The 9,133-nt window shown below is 36.2% G+C and overlaps 1 protein-coding gene across 5 annotated transcripts in view; it reads left to right on the plus strand.

The window, feature by feature from the left end:
• Positions 1–6,037, plus strand: part of LOC110797331 (shaggy-related protein kinase kappa) — a 32,479-nt gene extending 26,442 nt beyond the window's left edge. For all 5 annotated transcript variants that reach the window (XM_022002431.2, XM_022002434.2, XM_022002433.2 and 2 more), the window contains exons 11-13: positions 3,694–3,777; positions 3,925–4,027; positions 5,492–6,037. In XM_022002431.2, the coding sequence (XP_021858123.2) occupies positions 3,694–3,777; positions 3,925–4,027; positions 5,492–5,580 (276 nt within the window). In that variant the 3' untranslated portion in view covers positions 5,581–6,037. The remainder of the gene's footprint in view (positions 1–3,693; positions 3,778–3,924; positions 4,028–5,491) is intronic.
• Positions 6,038–9,133: the final 3,096 nt, after the last annotated feature.

Raw genomic sequence — 9,133 nt, forward strand, 5'->3', positions numbered from 1 at the left:
TATACTTCTTTCTTACTTTTCAGTACTTCTTTCTTGCTTTTCAGTACTTCTTTCTTGTCTTCTAAAATCTCAGAACTATTACTCTTTTGGTTAATGAAGAAGTAAGGTTCATTTGGAAATTGTATTTCCTAGGATTTGAAATTTTTCATGAATTCCCTGATGTCTGCTCCAAATAATTTTTGAGTGAGAGTGCTCTGAATTCCCTGATGAGTGCTCTGAATATTATTGTTAACTAGGTTCATTTGAAAACATTTTGGAGTGAATTCCCTGATGAGTGCTCCGAATTAATTGGTGAGATTACTAGTAACATATATACTTGACACATCGATCGACCAATTGTATTAATAATGAAGATCAATCAACCCGTAAGTATTTTATTTCATCACGCTCGGTAGATAGTATATTAGTAATGATGATCATATAGGTCAGTCTAACGTACACCCAACCAGTCAATATTGAATTTCATAACGTTGAATCGACAATGTACTAGTTAAGATCATCATATTAGTCGGTCTAACCATAGAAAAAAAAACGCGGATGCGGTCGCGTTGTCGTGGAAACCGCTTGTAACGGAAAAATAGAACGGATCGCGGCTGACGCGGTGTGAATTTTTTGAAGAAAACCACATTAACATGTCTAGGCCTTGTTATTACATTTTTACGCTAAAAAGTATTATGTCAACACAATATAACCAAATCTAGTGAGCATTTTGCTTGTGTTATTATATTGTTAGACGAATCATATTCCAAACTACGAAGTGTAATATTGGTAAAAAATATAAAGAAAATGTTAAAATTGATGCTCATTGGCCAAATATGTAATTAAATTCAAAGTCCCAAACTGGAGAAGTCTGAAGTAATATAAAAAGAACTGAGAATAATAATTAATAAAATTTCATCGGTATATTTTCTTCTCAATCCTTGCTGACCCTCAATATGTAAAACTTGGGTTTCGAATTCGGCATGACAACACCAATGATTTGGTTCGCGAACCTTTGCGAATTGGATAGCCAGAGAACCAGGATTCGGTACAAGCAAACCAACTTGAGATTCGTGGGGGGTACTAGCGAATCTGGTGACGTTGATCTTGAAACATAATCAATGGTAACTAAAAGTTTTTTCTGATGGAGATTGATTTAGTTCTTTTGTGAAATCCGAGGGGCTAAGGAGAAAGAAAAAAACGAGTGCAGAAAGGGTAGGAAAAGGAGGAAGAAACGGGACAAAAAGGTCAACCGTGGGAAAGTAAGTCAACTCACTGTAGTCTGGGAGGGGGTACTTGTTTTCTACCAAAATGTTTTAAGAGATAGTTTCCCATGATCTTTTTTAATCCGGTAGTTTTTGACAAAATGTATTAAAAAAGTTTCTAACTAATTAATGTTCCTTTAGATATTGAAAATAGGACTTTGATAAACAAACAATATATTTACCTGTTTTGAAAATTATAAGCTCAATAATTATTGATTTATTTTCTTATTTTATTAATTGATGAGGTGGGAAAGCAATTGGATTTTAGTTTTACAGAATTTTTAGTTTAGATTGACTTGTTTTAATTGGATTCCAATTCGGATTTTCATGTTTTCTTAGTCAAATTGAGAATATGTTTTTTCCTTTGGTGCGAGTCAGAGTTGCATTATGGACAAGAATGGAGCACACCATAAAAGAAGTGGCGAAAGAGGTTCTAGGGGAATCTAAAGGAATCATGCCACCAAGTAAGGACACATCTTGGTGGAACAAAGTTGTGCAACAAGCTATAAAGAGCAAACGAGAATGCTATAAGGAGTTGGGAAAATGTAGAAGTGATGAAAACTACGAGAAGTACAAGGGAAATTTTTACTGCACGGCAATTCGACCGGCTTTGTTATACGGCACGGAATGCTAGGCAGTGAAACATTGTCACATGCACAAGATGAATGTGGCGGAGATGCGCATGTTACGTTGGATGTGTGGGCATACAAGAAAGGATCGTGTGAGGAATGAGATTATTAGGAAAAAAATAGGGGTTGCACCGATTGAGTTTAAGATGATGGAAAATCGTTTAAGATGGTTTGAACATGTAAGCAGAAGATCAAGTGATGCCCCGGTTAGGAGGATAGAAGGGTGGCAAAGTGATAGAATTGCAAGAGGTAGGGGAAGACCTAAGAAAACTTGGAGGAAGGTGATTGAGCACGATATGAGCTTTCTTGGAATTGAGGAAAATATGGGGTTGGATAGGACAGAGTGGAGGGAGAGGATATACATTGATGACTTCATTTGACTTATACAGCTTTCATGTTTTTGTTTCTTTCTATTTTTTATTTTATTTTTTATTCAAATTTTAATTTTTATTTTATTTTTAAAATTCTTTTAATTTTTATTTTTTAAATTTTTTATTTTTTTTTATTTTAATTTTACATGCTATTTTGAAATGTACTTATTTTACTTATTCATTTATTTTAAACTTTACTTATTTTTTATTATCTCTTACAATATTTTTCTATAATGTATATACATTTTTCTCTTATCTTACTTTTATTAATTCCACTTTCTTTTCCTTGTTTTTTTCTTTTTACTTCCTGCTCCTTTCTGGTTTGATTGGTGACAATGACGATCTCCTACGACGATTCATGTTAGCCGACCCCAAATAATTTTGGGACTAAGGCTTTTTGTTGTTGTTTGTTGTTGCGAGTCAGAGTTGGACTTGTGTGAAACTCAATTACCTTCCCTAGCATAGTCACTAACTTTTAATCTCCTTGGTTCCGAAGGAGCTCTCAAGTGTGTTATGGGAAGAGTGCTTTGAAGCCCAGAGTTCCGCAACATTTTCTATACACTACTACTACCGAAGAACATCCAGCTTTGAGTAAAATTCTGAGTCCAGATGAGCCACATACACATCAAAAATCTTTTCCTGAAGTTGCCCCTCAGCTTGTCTTTGTTGATACGCTTATTGTTGGCTGAATGAGTAAAATGATATTCTCTACTTAACATAATTTCCACCCGTATCGGGGACAATGTCCATTTCCAATGGAGCAAAAGATTCATTTGTTCTTTTGGCTATGTGATGTAATGGACTAAATCAAAATGGCTCTAAACCTCTTTGCTTCATTTCCATGAAGTAGAAGATGGTCGTCCCGTTATCGCTTTTGGGTTAATTGGAAACATCCTCTCTGCAATTGCAGGGGTAAGGTTGCGTACACCCGACCCCCCTTACCCCGCTTCTTGCGGGAGCTTCTTTGAGGCAATGGGGTAATGATAATGATGATCGGGGACAATGAATCCTTTGAAAAGAATCCTTCCATAGTGTTTAAAAATTCTGCCTCTTTAATTTTATGTTAAAATATTTGTTTATATTGTTTTTTTTTCTCGGGGGGGGGGGGGGGGGGGGGGAGTATTTTGGTTGTGTGTTTTTCTTAGCTCTTGATACACTGGTCAGAGTAATTTAAAATGAGGGAAACAGATTACTGATTTATGTTCCGGGGATAGTCATTTTTTTCTGAGCTATAATCATTTTGTCTATGACTATTTATTCCAAATCAGGCAATATGTTTCGTCACAGATTTAGGAGTCTTAGGTTTTGACAGGTTTGTCTGTTTCGTTTGGTTGTGTTCTAGAACCACATTGGTTTCTTTTTGTTTTTAATTTATACCATTAACAATTTTCTTGCTATTGGCGGTTCTCTTTTAATTCAGACCATTTACTATCTGTTGGCTGTTGTCAGGTCTTTCAAAAACGGTTGCCTCCTGAAGCAGTTGATCTAATTTGTAGGTTCTTTCAGTACTCTCCCAATTTAAGGTGCACTGCTGTAAGTTGGCTTCCATTCTTTGATGCTCCTTGTCGTTCCTTTTTTTTAAAGTCTTCCAAATAACTGTGGAAGTGTAGAGATAATTAAACAAAGTATCATGTAGTAGTCACTGTATTTATCCTGTATGACTGTATCAATGTACTACAGTTGGAAGCTTGCGTTCACTCTTTCTTTGATGAATTGAGGGATCCAAATACACGACTTCCTAATAGCCGCCCTCTTCCTCCTCTGTTCAATTTCAAGCCACAAGGTACAATTTTATTGTCAATGCAAGCTTGGATTGACTTTTTATGGTGTTCTTATTTTACATCTTTTGGGATATAATTGTTTAAGGTAATTTTTGCTTTGACCAACCTTTTTATGAACAAAGGACTACTTGGGAATAGGGCTGCAAATGAGCCGATACGTTCGCTAATAACTCGTGAAAAAGCTCGGTCAAAACTCTTTTATTAATTAATGAATGAGTTTGAACAAAACTTCTAAGCTCGATAAGTAAATGAGCCAAGCTCGAACAATATCACGTTCGGTTCGTTAATGTTCACGAGCACTCGTTTATAGCTCATTAATTACTCGCTTATAGGCTTGTTTATAAGCCCGTTTATAACTCGCTCAGGCTCGAATAAATAATTTAATTGAATAAAATTTAAGTTTCTTTTTAAAAAAATAACCCTTAAATGTCAAGAAATGTATAAAACGGAAGAATCTATCATGTAGTATACTTTTCTATAGAATATTCTAGTCATACATATATTTTGTGAAGTTTCTCCTTGATTATATGATTTAAATCAATTTGACGATTTCTAAAAGCTTGTTTATTAAGCTCGAATAAAGCTCGTTTAGCTCGAGCTCGAACTCGAGTTCAAGCTCGAGCTAAACGAACGAGTTCGAGCCGAGCTCGAGAAATCCTAATGCATAGCGAACAAAGCTCGAACAACAAATTGCAAAGCTCAGTTAAACTCTAGACAAGCTCGAACAGTGAAAATCCTTATCAAGCTTTAGCTCGAACAAGGTAAAACTCGGATCGGCTCGGCTCGTTTGCAACCCTACTTGGGAATTCTAGGCTTCCGTAATCATGATATTGAGGAATAATTAGGTTTTGGTTAAGAATAGTGTTACTCGGAAATCGGAATCATCATCTGGCACTTCTAACACAGATGATAAAGAAGAACAAACTTTATTTTTGAAAAACCTTTCTTGCTTCTCAGTTGACGTTCTCACTGACCATAAAGTTAACCTTCTTAGCATGAATATCATATTGGTTTGAACTTGGAACAAAGTGCATGACCATAAAGTTCAAATGTCTTCAATTTGCAATGTTTATTTGATGTATTTTCAATAGTTACTTGATGTACTTGAATTCATCTCACCCTCTCACCTGATCCTAATTACTCAGTATTTTCAATAGTTACTTGATATTGTACGTGATGGATCACCCATTATGCCAAAGCAAACTTGTATTTTTGTCTACAGAGGAAGCCTTTATGCAATTTTCATTCCCCAAAAGAAACATTGTATTTTTCAGATGACCTTATATGGTTAAGTTTGGTAAATTGATGTATTGTCTTTTGTATTGACTTGATCAGGTTCAGGCCAAATCTGGATTTTGTTCTGTTTTTGTTTGCTATCCTACAAGCTGAGCCACTGTTTCAGTCCATTTATTGTGATGATGAGAAGGGTCTCTTATCTAACTTGTATCTTTATTCTACTGTCACAGAGCTCTCAGGCATTCCACCTGATATGGTAAACCGCCTTATCCCGGAGCATGCTCGAAGACAGAACCTATTCATGGCATTGAACTCTTGAGGAGCTGCTGGAAATTGTAGTCTAATATTCTCTGTGGAATATTAGAATTTGCTCGTTATAATTGTGAGCGTATAGAAAATTGTTTGTTGGCCATGGAAGAGGCTGCAGGACATGAAGAAGTTCAAAGGGCTGGTGGAGGTGGTTTCAGGGTATAAAGTAACAAAATGTAATCACGGCATGCATGTATTTTACACAGATATTTGCATAGTACTCCGTATATTAGTTCATTACAAACTACATGGGAATGTATTTTGTTTGTGACCGAGGTTTGGGCATCATTTTGTCTCCTGGTGTGTCTTGTTCGCTAATTGCAAATAGGCTCTACTTATTGTATCTAAAAGATTGTATTTATGAATTTCTGGTATAGGGACTGATGACAAGTTTCTATGGATGTATTTGAATGTGAAAATTTTCTGAACGATGCTTGAATGAAAAATATCTATTTCTCTTTACACAAGTGAGTTCATTAATCAAAAACCATACCTCTTCATTGCTAGTAGTTTCATCTATGCAATTTCAAGTGGCCAGTAGGCGGCCTTCACCCTTTGTCGTCGCTGCAAACAAGCTATTGTGGTGATTTTATTTACAAAGACGTATTTGTTTCGTGCTATCAAATGCACCATGAAAGAAATATGTATTTTTGTTTAGTCTTTGCATCAAGCTTCTTTCGACTCTCCACTAAATCACACATACTACTAACTAGACCTGGTTATTGGGCGGGTCGGGGCGGGTCGGGGCGGGTCGTTAGAGGGGCGGGTCATTTGCGGGTCATAGTAAAATACAAGCGGGTCAGGGTCAGGGTCAGGGTCATAAGGGTCAGGGTCATAGCCAAAAGCTAATAGGGTTAATAGCGGGTCAGAAATGAGCCAATATTCAAGGAAGCATGGAAGCCAGAAATGGGCAAATATTCAAGGAAGCATGTTGTATTCCAGTACCACCAAACTCATCCATGAATAGAATACACGTGCATTACTAGTATTTCATAATGTAATAATCTAACTACATATGTATACGAATCATCTCATACCGCCAACTAGCCAAACAACTATGTAAATCCAAAAGTTGTGCCTTTTTTGTAAACTGAAATTAAATTACAATAAATAAAAAGGGTGGAATTGTTTCCTAATTGCCTTCAACAACCAATACACTAGCTTGTGCCTTTTGAATCCACTCTGCAACTACTGATTCACTTTAATAGCCCTGACTGAATTTTCCCATCAGAAGTTGTTGAACATGGAGAAATCAGCCGGCTTGCTCTGTCAATATATACAGTCTAAAATCAGAACTAAGTAACTCAAAACCCCTATGAACTAAGTTGATAACAAGCTCAAGAATTACAAATTACAGCATACCATATAAACCTTGGATACCAAAAGAATAATGGAAGTGGGGAGGACAAACTTGACAACTTAAGTATAGGGACAGTAACAGGAAACTAATTCATGCACATCTTTCAAAATATAATTGGGAAACACAAATTTAAAACTCAGTTTTCTTTTGTTATCCTAAAGGAAATCACAAAGAAACTAAAAGACTTGCAGACAGAACACCAAGTTATGTCATTAAGGAACTAAAGCCAAAGCTACTCAAAGATGTTATACGTGAAATGTTAAACGGAAGTTCATCTCATGCCACCTAATCTAACACCAAGTAATATCAACTGATGTTCCATACTCTCTTCAGACAGAACACAATTTGCTGAAGCTTCACATAACTAATTTTTTGCTTCTTTCACCTCTTTATCTCCAAGAACCCAATGTATAGCAGCCTTTCCCTGTTCCAGAATGCAGAGGGTACTATCCTATTGTTTTGTCCAGCTTGTGATTTCCCACAAACCTGGACAACTAGATTTGAAATTATACACATAGAATTTCCAAATTGCATATATTCTGATTATCATAAAAACCCACATATATCAGAGTTCAAGCAGATTAAAATGGTACCGGCAAACCCTGCCTAACCAACAAGAAAAAACAGCCAACAAATGCAACTTAGCTAATTAAGAAACATCATTACCTAGAAAAAGGGGTCTGCATCATCATCATCTTCTTCTTCTTCTTCTTCTCCTCCTCTGACTATCTCGTCATCAAACTCAAGATCAAACTGCTCTTGATCTTCAACAGAATCTCCACGATGCCAATCTTGCAAACAAATTAAAGCTTGAATTGTTTTGGACTTCAAGGAACTACGAGATGCCGAAACGGTCTTTCCACCAAAACTAAAGGCGGACTCCGAAGCTACGGTACTCACAGGAATAGTTAACAAATCCCGTGCCATCTTTGAAACCACAGGATATCTCACAGAACTTTGATGCCAAAACTCTAGAACATCCAATTCTGAGTTGAGATCAAGAGCATCATCATCTAAGTACATCTCAAGTTGTGACTTTCCTACTTGAGACCTTGAACTAGTGCCAACAAAATGGTCATAATCATCAAAGTAGTTCTTACTTCCTAAAGTAGTGGCAGGAGAAGGAGAGACTATTGTAGGTGAACTACTAGCATATTGTAATTTGTAATCCATAAACAAGGAGTTCATAGTCGCTAACACCAAATTTAATCGTCTTAAAGCCTCGTCATTACCAAATAACTTACTAAAACAATATTCAACAAATTTGACCTTATACCTTGGATCAAGAATGGCTGCACAAGACAAGTACAGGTTGTATTCGGACCAATACTTGTCAAATTTTATAAGCATTGGTTGAACCATCTCCTTTAAAAACACATGAGGACCATTTCCCGCTTCAAACAAATGACGATGCACCATCCATGCACCTTTGAAATACAAGTTAGCAGTAGGATATTTCACGCCCGAAAACATACAAGTAACTTCGTAAAATAACTCCAAAAAGTTGTGAATCACACTAACTTTTTCCCACTCATCCTCTGAAGGAGTATATGCCTTAAATGGTGCATGATCCGAACTCAAATGAAGAAAAACATCTTTATAATAAAGAGCAGTGCCAAGCATTTTATAAGTAGAATTCCAACGCACTTGCATATCAAGGTTCAATTTCCTTTTTCCATCTAAGTGAAAAATCTTCTCCGCACAATCATAGAACTCATCACCCCTATGAGAAGATTTAGTGACCATCTTTGTCAATGCACGAATTTTGTCCAATATTTCACTAATGCAAGACAAACCTTTTTGCACAATAAGATTAATAATATGTGCACAACAACGAACATGAAACAAAGCCTCACCATCTAGTAGCCCTCCTTTAGGAACTAGACGTTTCTTCAAGGTGGACACCATCACATCGTTATAAGAAGCATTATCAACCGTGATAGAAAGAATTTTATCATCCAACTTCCATTGATTAAGAAACATACTTATCTCATTAGCAATACTTATTCCATCATATGGAGGAGCTAAGGCCCTAAACCTAAGAATTCTTTTATTGAGTTTCCAAGTATCATCAATAAAGTGAGCAGTGACACAAATATAATGTTGTCTAGTATGATTTGATTTCCAATTGTCGGTTGTTAAACAAATTCGACCAGAAACTTTAGACAACATATCCTTCATTTTGTCCCTCTCTAAGACATAC

Source organism: Spinacia oleracea, chromosome 3 (genome assembly GCF_020520425.1).
Source record: "Spinacia oleracea cultivar Varoflay chromosome 3, BTI_SOV_V1, whole genome shotgun sequence".
NCBI classification, from domain to species: domain Eukaryota; kingdom Viridiplantae; phylum Streptophyta; class Magnoliopsida; order Caryophyllales; family Amaranthaceae; genus Spinacia; species Spinacia oleracea.